Below are 26457 nucleotides of genomic sequence, written 5' to 3'. Positions count from 1 at the left end.
TATAGAGGGGGAACAACACGTGTGTGTGGCTGGAGGGGGCGGAGGGAGGGTGGAACGACGAATGTGGGCGTGTATATCAGTGTTTTTGTATATATCAGTTTTTTATTCAAGTCTTCATCTGCTTATCAAGGGCCGCGTGTTGTCCTTTTTTTATCGCATGGCGGCGCTCAAATTTGAACTAGTTTTTTGTTTTGTTTTTTAGTTAGTTATATTAAGTAAGTTATTGATAGTAGTATATTTTGTTTTTTTTTTTCTTCTTTTCTTTAGCTAATTAACTTTTCTTTCATTTGCAATATCTTTTTTGGTTTCGTTTTTTTTTTTTTAGTTTTTGTCTTTTCTTTTTGTACGTTTGTTATTCATTTTTTCATCATGGCATTTTGTACAGAATTTTGTGCTGAAAGAAAATTTAGACGGGGAATGTTGTTGTTGTTGTTCTAGTTGTTGTTGTTGTAATAGTAGAAATACACTAAAATTAACTTAATGGCAGCTGCGCGATTGCGAAAGAGATAGATAGATAGTCACATAGAAGAGAGTGGCTAAGCGATAGAGGCCAACGACAACAGCCAGCAGTGCGAAAGAGACGCAAAGCTGCTGCTATCTTAATTTTCTCTGTTTGTTTTCTAGGTTAAAGTTACGTACAATTAAGATAGTCAAATGAGGGGGGAAAAGAATTAAGGGGAAAGGAAAAAGGAGAGGAGAGGATGATACATCAAATGTAAAAGAAATGCAAGTTACAAAAGATAACAAAAATTAAATAAATCGTTATAAGGCTAGACTAGCATCTACATAGCTCGTAGACTTGCAATATATATATATATATAGAGTAAATCTAGATTGAGTATGAATATATATATAGTTAATATGCTTAAATTATAAATATCGAATCGAATATCAGTTTGTTGTTCTCTTATACACATATAGGCAAGGGGAAAGAAGCAAAAACAAATCGAAAACGAAATCGAGAATTGAATACAATTAAAAAAATAAGATAAACACGGGTTGGCTGATTTACAATAGTCGAAGTGAGGTTATGTTGCATGTTGCCAACACAAAAACTAAAGTCGACAAAATTAATAAATTATTAGTTCTACTTACACATAATATCAACTAGATTTGCTTTGCTTAATTCTTCTTAACGTTTTTTTCTTTTCGTTCTTTTTTTTTTGTTGTTTGTTTGTTTGTCATATCACATTTATGTGTGCACTTGGAAAGTTTTCAACTATGGAACAACACATAATATATCATATCGTATATAGATAGGGAAAATATGCGTGTGTGTGTGTGTGTTGAGGTGCTTAGTAACTAACTGCAGTTGTTTGACTTATCAAATAATAAAAGTAAGTGTGTGTTTGTGTGTGTTGAGGGGGGAAACAATTATAACTAAGAGGCAAATGGATGCTAAGTTTTTTGTAATCATAATCATAATCGTGGTGAACATAATGCATAATTCATAATTCGAAATATAAAAATTAATCACAGACTCGTTTTGGATGTTGTTCTTGTTGTTGTTGTTGCAACGAGCAAACGCGTTTGTTCTCGTCACTCGTTACTTTGTGTGTTTACTCGTTACTATTATTTTAGGTTTCTTGTTTCGCATTTTGTTTTTGTTTTGTTGTTAAGTCGATTTATATACAGTACAATGATTGTTGTAGTTAATAGGTATATTATATATATATGCAATATACTTTCGTTTTTATTAGTCCATAATTAATAGATATTTATATATATATATATATGATATTTGTATATCATATTTAAGATTTATATACGTGTGTAGAAGTATCTGAACATCAACGACATCAACGTTGCTTAACTTAAAAAAAAAGCATACAAACATTTCTCTTCTTATCAAATTTGGGATTTCTTCTCATAGTTCCTGTTTTCTTTTTTCTTTCTCGCTTTTCCTCTACTTAAATCTCTCGTTACAAGCTAACTCTGGATTAATGTAAGTTTTGTTTGCGTATTACAATTATTGTATAAATAAATCTGTGTTTTAATTTAAGTTTCTTTTGTTGTTTGTTGTTGTTGTCAAAATGGTCCTATATGAACTATTGTAATGTGTAATTTTGTTTATGGCTTGATAAGTATTATATCTATAAATATATTCATATATATATATATAAGTAGATGTCTCACTATATATTTTATATGTATGTATGTCTGTAGTATATGTACAGTTAATACTACAATCTAGATATTTCTTTTGTTTTTTGGATATATTCTGGGAAAGAAACTGCGTTTATTTGCTGTTCTATTTGGGGATTATTTGCTATCGTTTAACAGGCCATTATGGTATTGCTTCTTTGTGTTTCCCATCAGAAGACACATATATTTTTTTTCTTTTCTTTTTTTCTTTACGTTAGTTAGTTTTTTTTTTTGTTTTAATTTTCTTTTGTTTAGGTAGGCCACAAACAAAAAAACACAAAAAATTGTGGAGGATTTGAACATATAGACGGACACAATAATGTAAGTTTTTTTTTTGTAACACTTTTAAAAAACACAACTTGACATTTTTTGCGTAATTGAATTTATCCGAAAAGAAATAAAATAAAATTGGGAAAAAAAAAACTAAACAAAAATTTATGTGGTAATAATATTCGCCTGTTGCGTCTAGTCAAAATCGAAATCAATACGCGACTCTTAAGACTAGATTTATATATCTCAATATACATATATACGGTAATTGTTATGTAGATATTATTTTTATATAGTAATCTTATGGTTACGTTTAATTCATGTGCATGCAACTAAAGAGTCAAGCATGTGTGTGTGTGTGTGTTGAGAGACGCTTAAAGCGCCTTCATATTAATATAAAGATATATATATATACTTGAATAGTTCTAGTTAAAGTTAACTACAAATACAAATACAAGTTTGTGGTAGTTGCGATTCTTTGAGATATTTTGGAAAAATAAAAAAAAAAAACTAAAAAAAAGCTGTAATCGAGTGTACTCGACTTTGAGATACCCGCTACTCAGTGCGGTATTATGCTTATACCGTAAAAATACTAAAATATACCAGACAGACGGACACGGATCGGAGTTGCCTGCATTTGCCTGTTACATAAATTCGCCGCAGGCAAGTTACAAAAATATTTCACCTTATAGATAGCGGGTATATCAAAAAGTTAATATGAATCGAGTAATATATATATATATATATATATATGTGTGTGTGGGTGTAGTTTAGCGAGATGCGACTTACTGCTAAATTGTGTGTTTTTAGTTTTGTACACTTAACTGTAAAGCTTAAAATAATCATAAATGTGGTTATATAATATATATATGTATATATATTTTGTATTTAGATCTTAAGATTATTGAATTGTAATCAAACAGATTTGTCCTGCTTAATCCTAAAGCTGTTCTCCTTCTACTTCTTCGCTTTCTGAATCTGTTTACTGCTTAAGCCTAACACTAGTCAAAACATAATATATATATATAGATTATAGATTGATATTATTACTACTAAATATAAATGTGTCTGTTGTTTTTTTTTGGGGGGGGGGGGAGGGCGAGCAAAGCCTCCAAAGCTGGGCTGCATCTACATAAGTTTATAATACACTCGGATTAGTTTTATACTTGATTATGGTTTATATATATATATATGTATATATATATATCTCTTAAGGATTACAACTTGACTTTTTTTTGTTTGTTTTAATCGTGCTTTAACACAATTCGCGCCGGTGCTTTGCTGCGCTGCTTGTTGCCTCCTCCTCCTCCTCCGCTGCCACCTGCAGAGCTCGCCTGACGCTTCTCCAAACGATCAAAAATGCCACCTGCTCCGCCTCCGCCTCCTCCACTGCTGCTGCTCTTGCGCTGCATCAACTGCTCCTCACGCTGACGACGATCCCGTTGCCTGCCATGTGAAAAGTCGTTGCCACCTCCAGAGCTGCTTCCACTGCCATTGCTGGTGGACTTGAGGACAACACGTCGCTGGCCAGGCGCAAAAGTGACACCGGCTGCAGCTCCTCCTCCCCCTCCTCCTCCGCCACCGCCTGAAGCAACTGTTGATGCGGAGCCAGCGCCTCGCACGATTTTGTGATTGCGCTTCACCACAAGCAACTCGGGTGTCGCTGAGCGTTTGGCGGCCCGCGATTGCGTTTGCGGTTGTGGGGGCGGTGGTGAGGGCGTGGCCAGCAAACGATCCTCCTCGTCCAGCAGCAGATCATCGTCATCGTAGTCCAGCTCCACTTCATCGTCGCTGGGCGTGCCCAAACGCAACAGGCCCATGTCTCGCCCCTTTACACCACCGCCACCGCCACTTCCCGCTCCTCCTCCTCCTCCTGCTCCTCCACTGCTGCTGCTGCTTGTGGGCGGTGTGCCGCCTGCGGCTCTTCCCGACATTTGCTGATGATGCTTGCTGGATGGCGCTAAGTGTTCGGTGATGCTTCGCTTCGCCTCGGGCGCAATCTTTGCCGCCGTCAGCTGCTTGCGTCCAACTCCAGCTCCCGATTGCAACTGTTGTTGTTGTTGTTGCTGTTGATGCTGCTGCTGTTGTCTGCCACCGCTTCCGCCTCCGCCGCGTGCATCGTCGTCGCGTCGCTTCAGCGAGATCACTTTGCGCTCATTGCCCATTCCTGGACGTTGCTGCTGCTGCTGTTTTTGTGCGCTGCCAGGCGCCGATCCTCCTCCTCCACCTCCACCTCCAACTGCATTCTCTGGATCTGGGCTGTGCTGTTCGGCGCGCTTCTCCTGCAAAACCAACACCAAGATCAAATTAGCGTGTGAAGTGAGAGAAGAGTTCTGAGTTCTGACGAATGTCTTCGAGGTGTCCTACACTAAACAACTTTAAGGTTAACAGTCTCTAAAGTTAAATTATACAACTTGACATAGTCTGTGAACATAAAAGACTATGTCAAGTTGTATAATTTATATTACACTTACTTTTAACACATTTTTTGTATTGAAAAAAAAAAAAGTTAATTCTTTCAGCACTAATTCACTTTTGAACATATTACCAAATAGTAAATAATGCTGATAGCCTTCGAGCTGTCCTACACTAAACAACTTTAAGGTTAACACTCTAAAGTTCAACGTTTTATATTCTAGTTGTTTAATTTATATTACACTTACTTTTAACACATTTTTTGTATTGAAAATTAGTTAATTCTTTACGTTCTAAAACTACATTAACTTGGGTTGAACATATTAAAATAATAAATAATGCTTATAGTTGTGTGGATCTCTTTTACTATGTTTTGTTGGCCCAATTTATAATTAACATAGTTTAAGCTGTCTTCTTATTTGCAACAGAATACTAATTTTATAAAGACATATTGTAGAAACTAAAATAAATTGAAACATTGACAACAGACAAAATTGCCACAGCATCTTAAACAAGCTCTAGTTGTATTTATGACTATTATCTATAACTCTTTTATTATGTTTTGCTATAAGTATGGCTCAATTTAGCTTAAACTGCTTTGTTATTGGCAACAGAATACTCATTTGATCAAGATTGTATAGAATTTAAAATAAATTGGAGCTTTAACGGAAGAACAAGATGGCACAGCATCTTCTAGGTGTATTTATGTAAAGTTGACTATATAAATAACCCCTTGATTATTTAATATGTGTTTATTTGATAATATGTGGGATAGCACAGTTTGATTACACCTAAATAATACTGCTTTCTACGCTTTTTACGACTGATGATCTACTTCACACGACTTGCGACTGTTTCTTCTGATGATCTACTACTGATCACGAACGATACCGATTGCTTAGTGCCTATGGATTTGCTAATGCCAACCGATACTTATGGGGTCTATCGACTAGCCTCCACATCTGTTACATTTATGACTATCACTCCTTTATGGTTATTTCTTTACTCTATTACGACTATTATCTATTAATCTTTTATTATTATTCCTTTATGCTATTGCAGCTATTATCCGTTTCTTCTTTACTATTATTATTTCTTCACTCTATTGTAACTATTATCTATTAATATTCTTTATTAATTAATATTATTATCATTACCTTTTACTTTATTGCGATCTATTAATCCTTTAATATTATTCCCCTACTCTATTTATCCTTTTTTAATATTACTCTATTGATCCTTTGGTATTGCTATTGCAACTATTATCTATTACTATCTATTACTCCTTTATTATTATTCCTCTATTCTATAGCGACTATTATCTATTACTCCTTTACTATTATTATTCATTTACTTTATCGCGACTATTATCGAATAATCCTTTAGTGTTATTCCTTTACTCTATTGCAACTATTATCTATTATTCCTTTACTCTATTACTCCTTTTCTGTGTAAGACGACTCAATTACTCTTATTACTCCATTCCTGTGTCAGACGTATCTAAGCATACGCCTAGCACCAAGATTCAATTTCTCAATAAGCTAGCTTTACATATTTCCACTTCCTTAACATCTTCCTTTCATCGTAGAACTCACCTCGTGCAGTTTCTCCTCGGCGGCGCGACGCCGTTTCAGCTCCTTGTCGCGCATTATCTTCTCGCGCAGCTGCTTCTGTTTCTCGATCTCCAGGCGATAGGCGCGCGTCTCCTCGTCCTCATCGCTGGGCTGCATTCACAACAAAGAGAGACATTAATTTAAAGTTCAAGTTCGAAGTTCGAAATTTGATGAACTTACCATGACTCGACTTCCGCTTCCGCTGCTCTCGGCGGCGCGATTGCGTGGTTCGCCTGAGAAAGGATTCCGTGCTGCACTCGGTGAACCGCTGCGACGTCGCTTTGGTGCTGCGGCACCTCCGCCTCCTGCTCCGGCCCCTCCTCCTGATGCTCCACCGCTGCGATTCTCATCACGCTCTCTGCTGGCCGCACGTCGATAGCCACGATTCGCAGCTGGACGTGTTGTGGCTCCTGCTCCACCTGCGCCGCCATACCGATCACGTTCTCGCTCCCTTTCCCGCTCCCTCTCCCGCTCCCGGTCGCGTTCACGCTCCCGATCCCGTTCCCTCTCCCGGTCCCGATCGCGTTCTCGCTCGCCACGCTTCACGGGCGAATAGCTGCGTCCCCGAGAGCGGCTTCGACTGCGACTGCGTCGCCGCTCGCTCAACTGAGCTGTGGACGATGAGGATGAGGAGGATTGTGCATTCGAATTGGAGGAGCTGGGCGGCAGGGGGGAACGACGCTGGGTGCGCTTCTCAAAGTACTGGCGATTCTTGTTGATGAACTCCTCCTGCTGACGCAGCAGCTCCGCCTCGCTGTTGATGGCGGGCACAAAGTGCGTCTCCTTGATGAACTTGTTGGTGGCCGCCTCGACGCCGCCCTTGAAATTGGGATTGATGAGCACCTTGCTCACAACGCCGCGTGGAACAGTTGAAGGTGCTCCCGCTGACTGTTGCTGTTGTTGTTGTTGTGCCGCCTGCTGTTGTCCAGCTGCCTGCGCTGCTCCGCCCGCTGATTGCTGCTGCTGTTGTTGTTGTTGTGCACCGCCAGGATTCACCTGTTGCTGCTGCTGCATGTGCTGGGGCAGCGGGGCACGCATGTTCATGCCATTCATGTAACCTCCGACGCCGCCACCCGATTGCATCATGTGCTGAGGCAGCGTCTGCAGCGGTGGGCGTGGCATGCGCTGTGTGTTGGGCACCTCGCCCGGCTGCGGTCGCCAACCGTTGTGCGGTCGCATGTACTGCGGATGCGGCTCATAGCCCGGTGGCATGCCAGGACCACCCCCGGGACCACCCGGTCCCGGACCCTGCCCCGGTCCGGGACCAGGGCCAGGACCCACCACCGGTGGCCCATAGCCGGGCGGGGCATTGCGATACGGCGGCGGGGGACGCATGCCCGGCGAATGCGGCGTCACTGGCGACGGGTGCTGACCATGCCCTGGACCTGGTCCCTGGCCCAGCAAGGCGCCATTCCGATACGCAGCCGCTGCGGCGCCATAGCCCAAGGGCAGGGGCAACGGCAGCGGGGGCTGCAACAATCCAACGCGCACCTGATCATGCGGATGCCCATGTGGATGTTGTTGAGGATGTGGCTGCTGCTGTTGTTGTTGCGGATGCGGCAGGAGATGTCCTGGCGGCCCGTTGTTGTTGTTGTTGTGTGGATTGTTGTGATGCGGGTGCAACATGTGCGGATTGTGTAGATGCGGGGATGGGGAGCTGATGGGACCTGACACTGATGATGGCACGCCACCAGTTTGATTGCTTGTGTATGGCGACTGTTGTTGTTGTTGCTGCTGCTGTTGTTGTTGTTGCTGTTGTTGTTGTTGTGAGGGATTTGACGATTGTGGTAGAGGTTGTGGTGCATATGGGCCTGGAATGAATGCAGTTTTCAGTGTTAGTGTCGCTTGTGCTTGTTGCAGTTGTTGCTGCTGCTGTTGTGGGGGCGTGGCCAGCAAGCATATAGCGCCCACCAAGTGGGAGGGAGCATTACCAGGTGGCATGAAGCGGGACATCGACATCCCGCCCCCTCCTCCTCCGACTCCGCCCATCATCCGCTGCGGATTGAACATATGCGGCGGACCTGGACTGCGCAGCAAGTGATGCCTCGCTCCTCCCATTCCGCCTCGCTTGTTGTTGCCATTGTTGTTGTTGTTCAGATTGTTGCTGCCGCTGTTCGGATTGTTGTTGTTGTTGAAGCGCACGTTGCCCGGTCCAGACATGCGAGGTTTGTCTGCAAAGCGAAAAACGTTACGATTATCATTATTAGTATTATTTATACAAATGTGTTATACTATGAGTCGATGGCCTTAGTAACTACATAGCTCTAACTTCTTTTAGTTATTATATTATTTTTGTATAATAATTAAGCACGTAAATAAATAGATAAATGTTATACGAGGGCGAAACCATTCAGTACATTGCAGCTATTGCAACACGACTTACATCTTCGATTGCCCTCCACTTAGCAATTATCTGACAAGTTTACCTAATTTAAAAAATTCCTCAATATTTTCTTCAGTTGTAAACATTATAGTCTGAAGGCCTTAGTCACTCTGACTCATCTTATTGCAATAAGGAATTGTATTCATTAATTGTATTTATAATAATAATGTGTATATATTATTATAACCCTGCGTACAAATTTTCCATAATAATAATAAAATTCCTTCAATTATTATTCAATACAATTACAGATGACAAATAAATTTATAACCTAGCGTAAATTTATTAGCGCTGGCTTCTTTCTTTGGCCTTTGGATCTATTTAATATAATGTTTAAGTAATATATAATATGAAACGCTTTTTGTTAATTAAAAGGATTTAGCTTATATTAAATATACAAATATTATTTAAAGCAATAGTTCATACTTATAGTTTGAGTTACTGGTGTTCACAAAATACATCAATAACATCTTTTTAATTATCAACTATTGATTCCAAAATAAATAATACAAGGAAAGAACCTTAAATATAATCCTAACTACAAATAATAATATGAAAAGAAATGCTGCAATTCAATTGCTAACTATAAACTACAATAAATATTCTTAAACTTTATTTTATGGCATATGTAAGTTCTTAGCTATTGATTCTTTAATATAAAGCAATGAAAAACACCCTTAAGGGGGTCTAAAGACATTACTAAAAATAGTAGTTACAATAAATCTCATGAATCATATGCTTGAATGCTCATGCGTAGAATATTTCCACATCTTTCAAAAATTGCCTAAGCATTGCAATATTTAAGGCTAAGAGAACAATTTTACAATATTTTCAGTCATGACAATTGCAATATAAAAGTTAAATCTGAACTTTACTTTGAACATTAAAGAAACATACAATTGTTCATCTAAGACTTGAATAATTTCACAATATCTTCAGCATTTTCTATCCTTACATTTTAGTTATTTTTATGAACTCAACTCACCTGAATGATGTCGCCTTGGAAGTGACTGTGGCTGCATCGAGTGCTGCTGTTTGTGGTTGTCAGATCGTTCGCTGGCTGTTTTGAAATTGGTGCGTTCCTCACGCTCCTCATCGTCCTCGCGCGGATCCGGCGGCTCCGATGTGAAACTGGCATTGGGGAGACTCTCCTGCGACGTGGTCAGCAGCGAGGAATGTCCGCCGCCACCCTCGAGATCGGTATCGCTGGCATCCACCTCGGTTTCGGTTTCCACCTCGCTGCTGGCAATATCATCGCTGCCACCATTATTCGTAGCTGATGTTTGTTTGCTATTCGCTGCTGTTGCTGCTGCTGTTGTTGATCGCTGTCGCTGCTTTCCACCTGACGCAATCTCCTCTTCGTCATCCTCATCCAGCAGCAACGCTTGTTCCCTGCTCGATGCCGACGTTGCCGCCGTTGTGCTTGTTGTAGAAGTGGCCGCTGCCAATTCTGTGACTTGTGTCGACGCCGTCGACTCGCTGGCAATCGCCGCCGTTGTGGTCTCAGCAGCAGCTACCACTGTGGCGCTGGGTGAATCCTTTTCACGATTCGCAGCTGCTGTTGTTGCCTCGGCAACTGGCGTTTCCTGTGTCGTTGCAATTCTTGCTGCTGCTGCTGCGGCAGCCAGCTGTTCCTTGTGCTTGCGCAGCTGCTCCTGTGCCCATTCCTCGGCCTCGGCACGCATCTGCAGCTTCACCTCGCTGGTCACATCTTTTTCCAGTTCTGTGTACAGGTAAATAAATCATTGATTAGTCTGAGTACAAGAAAAGTATACTTTTTATTCACTTACCTTCATCGGAGAGCAGCAGCTCATCCTCGTCGGCGCCAAGAAGCGCCTGATCGTCGATGTCATCGCCCAAACCTAGTTCATAGTTGAGCAAATCGTCGCTGCAAGTGCAATAAACAACATTAGTGCAATTATCCGCATTTCACACATTTCACATTCACACATGTATAAAAATCAATATTTTAATATTACTGTGATTTTGGCAAGTGAAGTAACCCAAATTTTGTGGTGCCAGAGCCATGTTGTTTTCTATTGCGTTTTCACCACTGCCAAATGCTGTTGGGTTCCTTCACCTAAACACACACACACATAATCTCTTGCAAATGCCTTGAAAATATGTAAGTGTGTATTACACGATTGTATGTGTGTGTGTGTATGCACATATTTAGAGGTACATATTCTAAATGCTGTACGACGTTTCACTTGCAGTTTTATGCATTTCTTTTTCTTTTTCTTTTGCAACCATTTGGTGCGTCGCACTAATATACTGACTTTTATATTTGCACAATTATTTTGCATTTTCACAAAAACTTCGACTTACTTAATGTCCGACATTTTGAGTGCTGCGGGGACCAGACCACCACACCACCAACAGTGACAGGCGAGGCAGGCAGCGGCAGCTGTTGACGCGCGTATGTGTATGTGTGTGTGTTTGCGAGTGTTTTTCTAGTTGTGTGTGTGTGTCTCACTGTATGTGAGTGTTTGTGTGCGTGTGCGCGTTATGTGGATAAGTAGAACAAACGTTTGTCTACTTCACCCGTTCGCCGTTTATAACATTTTACGCTAATTCGTTTTGCACTTTTCCCCACTTTCACTCTCACACGATCGAAACACTCGGCATATTTAGCAATTGAAATCAAAAATATATTGCATGAAAATCGAAATGAAAACGCTGCACTGCCCAGCGTTTTCCACACGCAGTTTTTTTTTGTGCAGTTTTTCACTTTTCAGCACTCGCGAGTTGGAACACTTCCCAGCACTGAAAATCCAGTGCTGCCACCTCGGAGACACGGTCTCGCGATTTGCCTATCGATATTATCGAATAGGTACTTTATTTGGTTGAAAAGCGTGACATCGCATTTTCGCAAATTACTCTGGTCAGATAAAAGACAACTAATTTTTCCAAAAATGTTTATATTTATATATGTGCGCCGTCCGATAATGGTATATACCAAGTGAGATGTACGTATGTGGCAGCTCCATTCCAAGTGTACTTATTAATTAATGCCTTATTTAACGACACATTGTCAAAAGTAAAATGCACGATCTAATAAACCATTCGTAAATTAAAAAAATTGACGGGTAAAAATGGTCACAAAATTAATGGAAAAGTTCAAAATTTTCGGTATCATATACTTTGTGGTATACAAATACTGAAAACTATCAAAAGTGCTTTTACAGTATTTTTCGGCGTATATTGGAAATTTAACTTGTGGTCACACTCCAACACAGGTGTTAAGTAAAAGAGCTTTATTGAAAGCTGTTTAAAGAAACAATAAGTCTGAATTCACACGGTACGCGATGTTGGGGCGCTTCAGCAGCTGTGCGCATTAATTAGAAATCAAAACATTCGTTTCGTGCGGAAAATTGACAAAATTTAAGAGTAAACCGATCCGGATGTTGGAGTAGTCATAAAAAGTGGTGATCAAACGCAATTTGCAAATAAGCTCGGGTCAAGTGAAAGCAAAAAAAAAAAGTTGAATGAAATCAGAGCACTAAGGAGAGCAAGTGAGAGAGAGAGGGAACAAATATAAAAATTTATTGTGTTGCAATTAGCCAAAGTTACGATAATCCACATACACACATACGCAGCGACAACTCACGCACACTCACACAAGTAACAAAATTATTTCGGCATTTTTATAAGGTTTTTTGTTTTTCTACATGAGCCAGTGCACGCACTCATACACACATACATTTACACGGATGCATGCACTCACACACACACAGACGTCCACAAGTCGCTGCTGATAAATTGAATCGAATTCAAATTGGAAAGAGAACTTCTAATTAGTGCACCATAAACATCAACCAAAACAACGACAGCAGCAACAAATGCGTGAAATGCAAATGTAAAATGAATGACGAGCAAATCGTGAATGCGAAAAATGCGCCCGCTGCCCCCGCTCAAGGCGCAGACCATCTGATTCATCCGACGCAATCGTTATCGATGCCAACAGGAGCAGCAGCCGACGCAGCAACAACAATGCAATCGTTATCGATGTCTGAAGTATCGGAACAATGGCAACCGCCTGTTGCCGTTGCCTCAGTGCGTCTGCCCATTGAGGGCATGACTTGCCAGTCGTGTGTGCGCAACATTGAGAGCAATCTCGGAGAGAAACCCGGTGTGCTGAAAGTGCGCGTTGAATTATCGGAGCACGCCGGCTACTTTGACTACGACACCAGCGTAATTACCGCCGCCCGCATCGCACACGAAGTCGATGAAATGGGCTTCGATTGCAGCTATCAGCCGGAGCTGAGCACGCCCAGCAGCACAACGAACATACGTGTCCTGGGCATGACATGTCAGTCGTGTGTGCGCAACATCGAGGGACACATTGGCAACATAAATCCGGCCATTCAGCACATCGAGGTGCAGCTGGCGGAGAAGAATGCTCGAGTGCGCTACAATCCGGAGGAGTTGACGGCTGCCCAGATTGCCGAGATGATCGATGACATGGGCTTCGATGCTAGCGTTGCCACAGATCCCGCACAACTGTCCACAACAACCACCACCTCAGCAACCACAACTGCCTCACCAAAGTCGTCACCGTCGCCTGTGCCAGAGAAGAAGCCTTCGCCAGTCAGGCAACAGGTGAATGGCAATGCCACCTTGGTGCCCATTGAACAGGAGCTGCTGACCAAGTGCTTCCTCCACATACGCGGCATGACCTGTGCCAGCTGTGTGGCCGCCATTGAGAAGCACTGCAAGAAGATCTACGGTCTCGACAGCATTCTGGTGGCTCTGCTCGCTGCCAAGGCGGAGGTCAAGTACAATGCGAATGTCTTGACTGCGGAGAACATTGCGAAATCCATCACTGAGCTCGGCTTTCCCACGGAGCTCATCCATGAGCCCGACAACGGCGAGGCCGAGGTGGAACTCGAAATCACGGGCATGACCTGCGCCTCCTGTGTCCACAAGATCGAGACGCATGTGCTCAAGCTGCGCGGCGTCACCGCATCATCCGTCACGCTGCTCACCAAGCGGGGTAAGTGTTGACTGGGCTAGACCCTTTTACTATGTAGTGTACCATGAATAAGTAGTTGAGATAGTGAATGTAAGGGAAGTGAATATCTCTTAGTTGCAATTTGCATTAAACAAAAGTTTCAAGTGAACATTGACTTTCAAATGAAGATTAGTAGTAAAGTTTGCTACAAGTTTCAACTGTTCAAGACCCTTTAAAGTGTGTTAAGAAGTAAATGTTTTAGTTGAGATAGAGAAAGGATAAACAATGAACGTATTGCATTAAACAAAATTTAGAAGTGAGCATTAACTTTGTTAGACCCTTTTAAATGGAGATAAGCTGTTCAAGTTTGCCTAAGACCCTTTAAGTGTGAGTGAGTTTTGTCTTTACTTAGCCTTTTATTGGCATTTAAGGAGTAAATGTTTTAGTTGAAATTAAAAAACTAATATACTATATAAAGATTCAAGTGAGCATTGACTTTCTGAGACCCTTTTAAATGGATCGTTAGTTTACCTTAGATCCTTAGAGTTTTAACTTTGCTCGACCCTTTATGCGGGTTCAAGTAGTAAATGAAGGAGGATATCAAAAGTATATTTATTATAACCGATCAACGTGCTATTTAGAAGGTGCAAGATACTAGGTGCTAAATAATTGCTCTAATAAAAACATGTTTGCATTTGAAGCGTTCTCGCATTTCTCACGCTCATTGCGCTGTGTCTTTTTGTTTTTTTTTAATATTATGGAATTTCACAATGTTGAATATCCAGTTTCATAATCAATGCGACGTCTGCTTTTTGCGCTGTTTATTTCAGCAAGATGTCAATATTTGCATTGTTCAAAGTGAAGCGAGCAGCTGCAGCTAAACTGTGTCGTAATAATTGATCGCAAATATATATTTTGTTCTATATATTCATGCAGCTGTTGTCATTAAAGTAAACATCTAGAACTAAAATCCCTTTTCAACAGAGAAAGAGAGAGAGAGAGAGTGCTTTTTTCTATTTTGTATTAAGTTAAACTTTGTTTGTGTAGTTTTATGCTTGCTAGATAAGAATGGAGGGGGCAATGGCTCAAGAATAACAACAATACAATAGAGCAAAGAGATTGCGATTAAATATTTCTCAGATACACACACACTTACAGACGAACCTTAAGTATTATCTGGGTTACTAAACCTCTCTGAGGGAGGGCGAGAAAAACATTCAATAATATTCTGGATGCAGAGTTCTTAACTGAGCAATTGTAGGAAAAGCGTATCAAAATCATTTAGCTTTGCATTCAATGTGAATAGTTTTGAGTCATATGCCAAACAAAGGCGAACTAGGTTCGATTGTGTGCTCTTTCTCTTTCTCTCTCGCTCTCTTGATGGGGATCACATATGTGCAAATATTCGTTCGAGGTTCGCCTTTGTTTTGTTTTGTTTCATTTCGTTTGCCTTTTGATTGGAGATTGTGGCACCACAACTTGAGGCACGGATACAGATACAACAAATAGGAAAGCTACAGTTTAGTATGCTCGACTGTGAGATACCCGCTTCTTATTTTGAATAAAATCAAGACAGTTCGGTGTTAATTCTAAAATATACCAAATTGATATACCGAAAAAATACTGTAATATACCAAAGGCTATATTCTTTTGGTATATTGATATACTACCATTCAAATAGAGTACGAAATATACCAAAGACTATATTTAGTATATTGACATATTGATTAGTATATCGATACATTTAAAATATACCGAATTGTACAAAATATATCGAAAGCTATATATTATGTTAAGTGACATATTACTACATTCAAGGCTATCTTTGATACTTTTATATAGTACTACATTCAAAATATACCATAGAGTATAAAATATACCAAATTGTCAGGCAAAGCTACTAAGTCCCGTAGTAAGTAAGCGTTTTTGCCTATACAAAAGTATTGCTTGATAGCTGATCAATAATATATATACTTTATGGGGTCAGAGATACCACCGCCTGCCTATTACATACATTTCATAGAGGCACAACGTTATAATACCCTTCTATCCTATGGGTATCGGGTATAACAACAGTTACAGTTCGCTTACAATTTCAATTTTTTAACACAAAAAAGTGTAGCGATCATGCAACGTTTTCTAAAGCCTTCAACACGAATGCTGCCCCCCAAAGTGCAGCTCATGTTTGAAGCAGAAAGTGAAAGAGTCTCACTCTCTCTCTCTCTTTCGCTCCTTAAGCAGTTTTTTAATATATTTTTTTGTTCGGGTCTCTTTTTGCGCTTTGCTTCGTTGCGCATGCGCAACATTTACATTCACCTTCACTTCAATCTCAATCTCTGGCGCTTGTCGCAGATTTCCGCTTAAGCTCTTTCATCTATTCGAACACCCTGAACTGAAAACAGACATATGCTATTTATATTTGTAGCAAAGTATTATGCAAGATCATGATCTCAATAAAAATCCATCATACGAAGTCGAGGCTAGAGTTCTTGTTGTTGCCACAAAACAAAAGCACATTCACTCGTTGCCCCAAAAAAAAAAAAAATAAGCGACCAGTTCCGCCATTTTCGATTGTTTTTAATCACGTCCACAGATATATAATAATTATTGCAATCAAACTGGTTTGCTTTTTGTGTTCATACCAACTGACAGCAGAGAGCTGTCATAGATACTGTTTGTACTTTCATTTCGCCTGCCACTCGGTTAATAATTTAATATACCTTCGGGTAGGGCTGAACAATTGCTTTGAAATTTTCAGAATGTAAAGCCAAGATGTTAACACAGATGTCTGCTAAATGTAATTTATAAATTTCTCATAATTTCATTCATTGTTTATATGGATCTCCTTCGAGAAATAAACAAAATACTAAGGAGAAATGAATTCCATCCACTTGGCAGTATTCAATTGATTGTTAAGGTTCTTTTTGCTCTGAAATTTTCAGAATATAAAGCGAAGATGTTAATACAGATGTTTGTTAAATCTAATTTATAAATTTCTTATTTCCTTCGAGAAATAAACAAAATACTATAGAGTTTGCAGTATGAGAAATGAATTCCATTCATTGTTTCTTGTACATTTTTCTTATCAAAGTTCATTAGCAAGTCATGTAAATTTTTTGTTGATTAATTGTAAAGTTGTTGAGCCTTTGAAAAACTGTTGTTTTCATGGCCAGTTGGAAGGGAAATCACGAAACTTCGCAGAAAGCAAAAAAAAACTTGTTCGAAGTTGAAAGTAACATATGTTTTCTTCTACGCTTGCGATGCTTATCAGATAAGTGACGCTGACGTTGACGTTGCCTCTTGAGTTGGGAAGTACAACTAACAGTAGCAGCTACAGCAATGCAAAAATGTTCTAAAAATGAAAACGAATCGAATGCGATAAGATGCAATCAACAACAAAAATAATAACTAGGGGCAGACCTATTGAAATTGTGGGTGTAAAAACTAAAACACACACACACACACACACACAAAACTCGCTTTTATCTGGAATGGAGAAGAATCGATCGATCGATCGTTGTCGTCATCATCGTCATCGCCGCATGTCGATTTGGTGATAATTATAATTAACGTTCAATATTGTGCTCGATCGTCCAGCTAATGTGTTAATCCTCCTCCCCGTGCTTCAATATTTCATTGTACATTTTGCACACGACCAAGTTTAACATTTTGCGGAAATGTTGTTTGACAGCCAAATTGTTTAACTTCCGTTACTCATTATCAATTTCTAGAAAGTTGCAAAACTTGATTGCAGACAAAATATCAAGCAATGGTGCGAAAATTTCACATACTTTATTTATGGAGTATCCTGAAAAAGGATTAATTTTGAGTTTTATTTTTTTTGTATTATATTAAATCTAGTATTTAATACTACATTTAATAGAAAAGAGATTACTAGCTGCTGGGGCCTTGAGTTTTAACTTTTGGTTTCTTACTTAAATTAGGAATAAATTTCAGAAAGAATTAATTTCTATTATAAACTTTTGTTTTCTTGAATAAAGAATAAATTCTAAAATAATTATAGAATTTAAATGTTTCTTTAACTGTTAAACATTACTTATTCAAGTTTTAGTTTATTCGATTTTTATAATACAAGTTGTGTATTGTATTTAAATAACGCTTAAAATCAATTCTTTTCTATTAATGAAAAAAGTGCTATATCGAAAATCCTATTTAACAACCCTTAAAAGCATTTATTTTCTAATTATGATAAAGTTATATCAGAAATCCTTTTTATTCTTTATTTTTTAATAAATTGAATCGTTGCAGTTTCTGTTTATTTAAATCGTCATTAAATTGAAAAAGAAGAGTGTAGCTTCGATAAAAATTCAAGTTCAATTTTGTGAAAAGTTCGCATCTCGTAATTAACTTCATTTAGTTCGTGATTAAAGTGCTGCTATCAACTGCAGTGATTCAGTCGAAGCAATTAATTGGGGTCGCTCTCTGCATCAGCGTAGGCGAAGCAGACTCTCTTCAAAACAAGTTGGCAGCCCCATCGCCATTGCCATCTCACTCAGCAGCCACGATCGATGACCCGTTCAATGCAACGAAAGTTTGCTATTCATCACTCTTCTCTATTATCATCTTCGCATTCGCTGCTGTTGTGATTCAGCGCACTTTAATTGCTTTCTGGGGAATCTTTTTCATTCTCTCTTCCTCTCTATCGCTCTTCGCCCCTTTTTGAACACTTGCAAATTAGCTGGTAATTTTCTGCTCTTCTTATCGGCAATGCAACGACACGCAAATAACATTCTTGTTAGAGCAGATAAATAGTTGTCACAACTAACTACAGTAATGAGTGTATTGTATGTGAGTGTATGTGTGTGCTTATCTAGATAAGACGATAATTTATCGTCGAGTCATTCAACTCTGGGCGTGGTAACTAACTAACCAACTAACGGCGAATGCCCCTGAAAATGCTTCAAGTTTCTTTCATATTTTTGGCTGGTTGGTTGCCTGGCTTGGCTGGGGGAACATGTTAATCAAAGGCTACAATGCCGTTCACATAACATCGATGACAACCAAAATGACAGTCACAACAATGTTGAATACAACAAGAACAATGCTCACGTATCTTATCGATAAGTTACAACAACAACAGAAAGCAACATCGAGAAGAAGAAGCACTGCAATGCAAACTAGGCAAAGCTTCTGGGCTTTTGGCGGCGTCAAGTTCAACAGCCCACACACACACACGCAAACAAACACACGCACGTACGCACGCACACATGATCACACACGCAGTGCCGTTGTAAGCTCATTGCAATTGAAATTTGAGCTGTGTCATTAACGAACTTTGCGTTTTGCATGCAGTTTCGTCGGTCCAGACGATGGCAGTTAGAGAAGGGGGCGGTGGGGGAGGGAAGTCGGTTGGCAACCGGCAGCTCCAGTTTGCAATCGAAATGGAACCGGTCTCGTAGCGCAATAAATAACGAACAAGGAACGAAGAAAAAAAAATAGAGTGAAAGAAATTAAAAATAGCTGAAAGCCAGCTAAAATACTTACGCGCTTATGCGCTCCAATTCCATTTGCCAGACTCGAGGCAAAAATAAAAGCTTAACAGACTTGTGCGTACAGGCGTGGCCATAAAAATGATAACACTACAGTGTTGGCTGAGTGATGAAATCGCTCAGCAATAATCTCAATAGCCATGTGCAATAATATGTATGTTATTAATCTCTGGCAATCAGCAGCAATATTTGTTTATCACTTTTATTGTTTTAATTTATTATAAGGCAAAGGCATTTCAAATTGTATTATATTTATTTCATAACTAGAAAGTTTGAATACAAAAATAGTTCTCGCTTTAGTCATCTCTATTCAAATGATGAAATTAATTATTCATATTCCAGAACAAGTCGCCGCTAATTCCCCCTTTTTATGAGTTGTGAACAACCATTTTTAATCTAGTTTGTCTCGAAGTCTGTATACACGACATATGTTTGGCTAATCTAATCTGTTCTTTCGACTCCAACTAACATTTACAGCTCGTAATTATTTTCACGTTTTCACTTATTCCACAAACATTTGTGGCAAATAAGTTTAGCCCAATTTTCCTGATAAGTTTAATCAACTTTCGGGCTGTGATTAAAGCACTGAGAGAGCTTTTGTCCGGTGCAGATTAGATTAAGCTTAATTTAAGGCGTCGCATAAAAAGTTAACTCAACTGTGGCATCAATCAATCAATTAATCAGTAACTTAAAACAAATCTTTAAAGCAAACCATTTGAAAACTTGTTGAATTAAAGAAAAGAAATGTAAGGCACATAATTTTTTAAGAGAAACATGAGTAAAAAAATCACTTCATTTATTATATTAGCTGAATTTGAGGTGTCGCATCAATCAATCAATCAATCAGCAGCTTAAAACAAATTTTTAAAACAAACAATTTGAAAACTGATTAATTAAAAAAAAAAACAATGTACGAAAGATTAGAGGAAAAACATAAATAAATAAATCACTTCATTTATTATATTCGCTTTGTAATTAGGCTAAATTGCATAATAGAATTGCTTAAATTATAGATTAAAAAAAATCTTAGTGGGAGAATAATATTAATCCAGAAATTACAGATGTGTACTTTGAAATAGCAGTGCTCATGGCCTACCTTTAAAATTGAAAAATACTATACTAAACAAATCTTCGAGACAAAAGTGTATATAATGATTCTTAATAGAGGCTCTTCGGTGGAAATATGTTTTTTATCCCTTAGATTTTACCTTACATTACCTTAAGAATGTTTTGACTTCCTATGAATTAGCATAGCCTCTTTAACGTTCTATTTACCGGTTATAAAACTCAAAAAGAAGTCGTTTCTTTTCTGTTATCAGCAAGTTTCGATCTCAAGTTTGAGTTTCACTTGTGGCACGTGACTCTGCGCACAGCATGCCACTTATTATGGACACCAGTGTGCCAGTGTACTACATACTTGCTGCTTTTATTAATACTGCAACTTTCTCTTCTTCTCTTCTCTACAGGCAAATTCCGGTACATCACGGAGGAGACGGGACCACGGAGCATCTGCGAGGCCATCGAGGCGCTGGGATTCCAGGCGAAGCTGCTCAGCGGCAGGGACAAGATGGCCCACAACTATCTGGAGCACAAGGAGGAGATACGTAAGTGGCGCAACGCCTTCCTCGTCTCGCTCATCTTCGGTGGCCCCTGCATGGTGGCCATGATCTACTTCATGCTTGAGATGAGCGACAAGGGACACGCGAATATGTGTTGCCTCGTTCCCGGACTCTCGATGGAGAATCTGGTGATGTTCCTACTCTCGACACCGGTGCAATTCTTTGGCGGCTATCACTTCTATGTGCAATCGTATCGCGCCATCAAGCATGGCACCACCAACATGGACGTTCTCATCTCCATGGTCACCACCATTTCGTATGTTTACTCCGTCGCCGTGGTCATCGCAGCTGTGCTCATGGAGCAGAACAGTTCACCGTTGACGTTCTTCGATACGCCACCGATGCTGTTGATCTTCATCTCGCTGGGACGTTGGCTGGAGCACATTGCCAAGGGCAAGACATCGGAAGCGCTGTCAAAGCTTCTCTCACTGAAGGCAGCCGATGCCTTGTTGGTGGAAATCTCGCCGGACTTTGACATCATCAGTGAGAAGATCATCTCGGTGGATTATGTGCAACGTGGCGACATCCTCAAGGTGATCCCAGGCGCCAAGGTGCCAGTGGATGGCAAAGTCCTCTACGGTCATTCCAGTTGCGATGAATCGCTCATCACCGGCGAATCGATGCCGGTGGCAAAGCGCAAAGGCGCCGTCGTCATTGGTGGTTCCATCAATCGCAACGGCGTGCTCCTCGTCGAGGCAACGCACACCGGCGAGAACACAACTCTCGCCCAGATTGTCCGTCTCGTCGAGGAGGCTCAGACCTCGAAGGCTCCCATCCAACAGCTTGCGGATCGCATTGCCGGCTACTTTGTGCCCTTCGTGGTCGCCATCTCGAGTGTCACGCTGATTGGCTGGATCATTGCGGGCTTTGTCAATCCGGATCTTGTGCCCGTGGCCATGGAGCATAAGATGCACATGGATCGCAACACCATTGTCATTAGCTATGCCTTCAAGTGTGCCCTCAGTGTGCTCGCCATTGCCTGTCCCTGTGCCTTGGGTCTGGCCACGCCCACCGCCGTCATGGTGGCCACTGGCACGGGGGCAACTAATGGAGTGCTGGTCAAAGGTGCCACCGCCCTGGAAAATGCCCACAAGGTAAGTTTCGACGGTACTCTGACAACTATTATGGACGCCAGTGTAGCACAGAGTTGTATTTTTTAGTGAAGTTGAAAATTTGGATCTTGTGTTTAAATTATTCGAACGTTTTTTTCAAATTTAATGTAATTTTAAAATTACAAAATTAACATTTCGAAAGTTGTCTTTAAATTTAAAAAACATTTCCTTTTTTAGTTGAAATTTAAAGACCATTTTCTTTGTATTAGTTTAAATTTCATGAAATTATATAATTACAAACTCAAGATTTCAAAAGTTTTCTTTGAATTTTTGAAAATTTCTTGTTTTAGTTTAAGTTTAATGAACATTTGTAATGAGAGTTTATTTTAATTTTGAAAACTACATTGCAAATAGAAGTTTTAGTATGTTTTTTATACTATATATACCCACTACTCATAGATAGAATGATATTATAACTGCATGATATTCGCCTGCACGAAATGTATGTAACAGGCAGAAAGAAGCATCTCTGATCCCATGTAGTATATATACATATATTTAAGGAATAATTTTGTATGACGAAAAAGCATCCTGCAAACGGGATTTAGTTGCTTTGGCTGACAATATGGTATATTTTGTTCTATATAGTATATTTTCTACTCTATGCTATATTTTGTATAATATACTGTATGGTATAATTTGTTCTATATGGTATATTTGGTACTGTACGGTATATTTTGTACTAAATTTGTATATTTTGTACTCTATGGTATACTTTGTACTACATGGTATATTTTGTACAATATTTTAAAAACTTATTTAATCTCCTTAAGTATTTTTCACTGCATTTAAATTTGTATAAGCTCCTGTAATGACCTCTTTTCTCTCCTCCCCAACAGGTCAAGACTGTGGTCTTCGACAAGACGGGCACCATCACGCATGGCACACCGATGACCAGCCGGGTGACGCTCTTTGTGCCGCCGCAGATCTGCAGCCTGGCACGGGCTCTCACCATCATTGGGGCTGCGGAGCAGAACAGCGAGCATCCGATTGCCTCGGCGATTGTGCACTTTGCGAAGGACATGCTGAACGTGCAGACGAGCTTCGGGAAGAGCGACAACTTCCAGGCGGTGCCGGGATGCGGAATACGCGCTACCGTCTCCAACTATGAGCAGGCGTTGCGCCAAGCGTGCAACGCGGAGCGGATCATCAACTACGAAAACAAATGGCGCACGAATCCACAGACTGCGGTGGCCATCGACAATGGGGCGAGTATCGATCAGCTGCCGCAGTTGCCGCACAAGATCATCGAGCAGCAGCTGCTCGCCTTGGATGGCGCCCTGGAGGAGGAGCAAAAGCTACAGCAGCAGCAGCAACAACAGCAGCAACCGTTGATCGATGGTCCCGAGATTCGGGTGCTCATCGGGAATCGCGAGTGGATGCAACGCAATGGCATCGAGGTGCCGCTCGAGATTAGCGACTGCATGACGCGCGAGGAGCAAAAGGGACACACGGCTGTGCTCTGTGCCCTCAACGAGCAGCTGGTGTGCATGTTTGCCGTCGCCGACATGGTCAAGCCGGAGGCCCATCTCGCTGTCTACACGCTCAAGAAGATGGGCATCGATGTGGTGCTGCTAACGGGCGACAACAAACACACTGCAGCGAGCATAGCAAGAGAGGTTAGTATGCCTCACTAAACTAGATATTTTACTCAGTTTTACATGAGTTTTCAATGTGACCGTTTTCAGTTTGTGGGCTGCCAACTTGGTTTTCGAAAGTTGCAGTTGTTTTAAAAAGAAAAGCTACTTTTATTCACCATTTATTCAACATAACAACCTTCTTGTCAAGTGTGCAGTATGAGTTTTGTGAACTGCCAACTTGTCACCCCATTCCCAACTCTTCTTTCCAATATTATTCCGCGTATTTGGATTTTAAAGTAATTTTCTCAATTTATCTAGTTTTTTTAAGTTATCTCCTAAGACAATTTATGCAATTTGCAAGACTTTTAACTTATTGATTTGTTGTGAAAGTAGTTTTTCAATTCAATTGGGCAGCCACTTTGTCTCTTATAGTAATTCACTGTGTAACTGTTCTTTGATAATCTACTTTTTACTTTAGCAGATGTCAACTTGTTTCTTATAGTAACTCAGTTCGCAACTCTGTTGTTAATTAATTTTCAATATTACCACTTATTAGTGAGGTATTTAAGTGTATCTTTAACTCCAGTCAGTTTTGCCGTATTAGTCTGTCAGTTTTGCCGTATTAGTTTTGTGGACTGCCAACTTGTTTCTTATTGTAATTCACTCAATTTGTAACTCTGTTGGTTACAAAACTGTCACTCATTAGTTAGTTATTAATGTAGGTTTCCAACTCAGAGTTATCAGCTATGTCGTATTATTTTTGTGGGCTGCCAGCTCGACTTTTAAAGTAATTCACTCAATTCGAAATTCTATTCTATGTAAATCTACTCTTTTAGGTTGTCTTTTAACATAATTCAATTATTCAACAAGAACAACTCCCACTTGTTAGCTATGCCGTATTAGTTTTGTGGACTGTCAACTTGTTTCTTATAGTAATTAACTTAACTTGCAACTCTGTCGTTCACTAATCATTTTGCAATACAACTAGTTATTAGTGGTTATTCAAAGGTGTCTTCAACTCCAACTAGCCGGCTATGCCGTATTATTTTTAAGGGCTGCCAACTTGTTGTTTATTGTAATTCACTTAAATTGCAACTCTGTTCTTTGTTAATCCACTCCAGCAGATTTAATCTAATTTGCAATACAATCACTTACTCGTTAGTTAGTTCTGCCGTTTTAGTTTTGTGGGCAAACTTTCACCTAACCATCAACACTTATTAATCTATGTTCATTTGCATTTACCTGCCAGGTGGGCATTCGCACTGTGTACGCCGAGGTGCTGCCATCGCATAAGGTGGCCAAGATCCAACGCATCCAGCAGCGTGGCATCCGCGTCGCGATGGTCGGCGATGGCGTCAACGACAGCCCAGCGTTGGCCCAGGCCGATGTGGGGATCACGATTGCGGCTGGAACAGATGTTGCCGCTGAGGCCGCTGACATTGTGCTGATGCGGAACGATCTTCTCGATGTTGTCGCCTGTCTCGATCTCTCGCGTTGCACTGTGCGTCGCATACGCTACAATTTCCTGTTCGCCAGCATGTACAATTTGCTTGGGATTCCTTTGGCCAGCGGATTGTTTGCGCCCTTCGGTTTCACGCTCCAGCCGTGGATGGCATCAGTGGCGATGGCTGCGAGTTCGGTGAGCGTTGTTTGCTCCTCGCTGCTGCTGAAGATGTATCGCAAACCGACAGCGAAAACGTTACGCACCGCCGAGTATGAGACGCAATTGGCCGCGGAGCGAGCTCGACGCCATGGCTCCGAGTCGGAGATGGACAAGTTGTCGCTGCACCGCGGCCTCGACGATCTGCCCGATGTGATGAATGGCAAACGCTTGACGTACAAGCGATCGAACACTTCGCTGATTTCACGCATCTTCAGCAACACGAATGACAATGACAAGCATGAGGAGGGACTCCTGCAGGATTGCTCCAATGAACGGACGCCACGCATCCTGCAGAGCAATCAGCGTTATCTCAGCGACACCACGGAGCTGCAGAAGCTCTAAACAAAATTAAAAACAAAAGAAAAACGCGCGCGACCAAAATTCTTTACAGTGAATTAAATTAGAAATATGCAAACTACAAACTACAAATTACAAATTAAAACTAACAAGTAATAAATAATGCTATAATCTTAAAGTGTAATTGTAACTGTAAATGTGTATAAAATGCGGTTATCAAAACCGCAACAAACGAGACAAACCCCCAAAAAGAACAATAACAATTACTTTAGGTTATTTTTTTTTTTTGTGACTTTCCTTCCCAATTTTTTTTTTGTTTGTTTGTTATATATTATTCCTTCCTATTTTTTTATATATGTTTTTGTTAAGAATTCTTGATTATAGTTAAGTTCACTGTGAAATCATAGAACAAAGTATACAAAACACAAAAAAAAAACAACAATTAACAAAACAAGCTAAGCTATTGACTATTGTTACTTATTCTTAGTGCAATGAATAAAACAAACAAAAGAGTGCAACAAATCAGCTTAAGTACATAATTACACTCTGATCTGATTCCATATCGGTTTCAACACACCCAAACACAAAAACACACACACACAGATATTGTTAAATTATTGTTGAACAAAGGCGCGTATTGTTGTATAAATCCATATTATACTGTTTATTACAATGCGCCACTTTAAATCTGATTCGAGAATCGAGCACAAATTATGATATGAGAATGAAACTGATACTGAAAAAAAAAGCTGATACATTTTTTTGATAAACAAAAACGAGTACATTTATATTTATATACTATATACATATTATACAGATTTGTACAGCTTATTTACATATTGTATGTATATAAATAATGTGCATACTTCGAGAGTATGAATAAAACAAAGTGATGA

The 26457-nt window shown here is 40.0% G+C and overlaps 2 protein-coding genes across 3 annotated transcripts; one reads left to right on the top strand and one right to left on the bottom strand.

The window, feature by feature from the left end:
* Nucleotides 1-237: 237 nt before the first annotated feature.
* On the bottom strand, nt 238-11591 carry LOC117578051 (neurogenic protein mastermind). Of its 2 annotated transcripts, XM_034263175.2 has the most exons (7): nt 11155-11589; nt 10617-10714; nt 9812-10549; nt 8375-8614; nt 6624-8254; nt 6426-6554; nt 238-4697 (listed from the first exon to the last, which is right to left on the bottom strand). In XM_034263175.2, exons 1-7 carry the CDS (start codon nt 11166-11168, stop codon nt 3660-3662), a joined length of 3888 nt encoding a protein of 1295 aa, XP_034119066.1. In that variant the 5' UTR covers nt 11169-11589; the 3' UTR covers nt 238-3659. The 2 variants fall into 2 exon arrangements, with proteins under 2 accessions (XP_034119066.1, XP_034119065.1); XM_034263174.2 differs by having other exon boundaries at nt 6624-8614; nt 11155-11591.
* A 496-nt stretch (nt 11592-12087) lies between these two features.
* LOC117578052 (copper-transporting ATPase 1) lies at nt 12088-26003 on the top strand. The gene is made up of 4 exons (XM_034263176.2): nt 12088-13822; nt 20757-22003; nt 22861-23640; nt 24851-26003. Exons 1-4 carry the CDS (start codon nt 12691-12693, stop codon nt 25604-25606), a joined length of 3915 nt encoding a protein of 1304 aa, XP_034119067.1. The 5' UTR covers nt 12088-12690; the 3' UTR covers nt 25607-26003.
* The last annotated feature ends 454 nt before the right edge of the window (nt 26004-26457 follow it).

This window comes from Drosophila albomicans, chromosome X (genome assembly GCF_009650485.2).
Source record: "Drosophila albomicans strain 15112-1751.03 chromosome X, ASM965048v2, whole genome shotgun sequence".
NCBI classification, from domain to species: Eukaryota; Metazoa; Arthropoda; class Insecta; order Diptera; family Drosophilidae; genus Drosophila; species Drosophila albomicans.
The sequence above is the reverse complement of the archived record's forward strand: the minus strand, read 5'-3'. Positions and strand labels throughout refer to the sequence as shown.

Excerpts from the sequence above, each read along its gene's own strand:
- LOC117578051 (XM_034263174.2), bottom strand. Across the intron at positions 6,555-6,623 it reads GAAGCGGAAGTCGAGTCATG|CCCAGCGATGAGGACGAGGA; the intron begins GTAAGTTCATCA and ends TTGTGAATGCAG. Across the intron at positions 4,698-6,425 it reads CCGAGGAGAAACTGCACGAG|GAGAAGCGCGCCGAACAGCA; the intron begins GTGAGTTCTACG and ends TTGGTTTTGCAG.
- LOC117578052 (XM_034263176.2), top strand. The coding sequence starts at position 12,691 with ATGAATGACGAGCAAATCGTGAATGCGAAAAATGCGCCCGCTGCCCCC. Across the intron at positions 13,823-20,756 it reads CACGCTGCTCACCAAGCGGG|GCAAATTCCGGTACATCACG; the intron begins GTAAGTGTTGAC and ends TCTTCTCTACAG. Across the intron at positions 23,641-24,850 it reads CAGCGAGCATAGCAAGAGAG|GTGGGCATTCGCACTGTGTA; the intron begins GTTAGTATGCCT and ends TTTACCTGCCAG.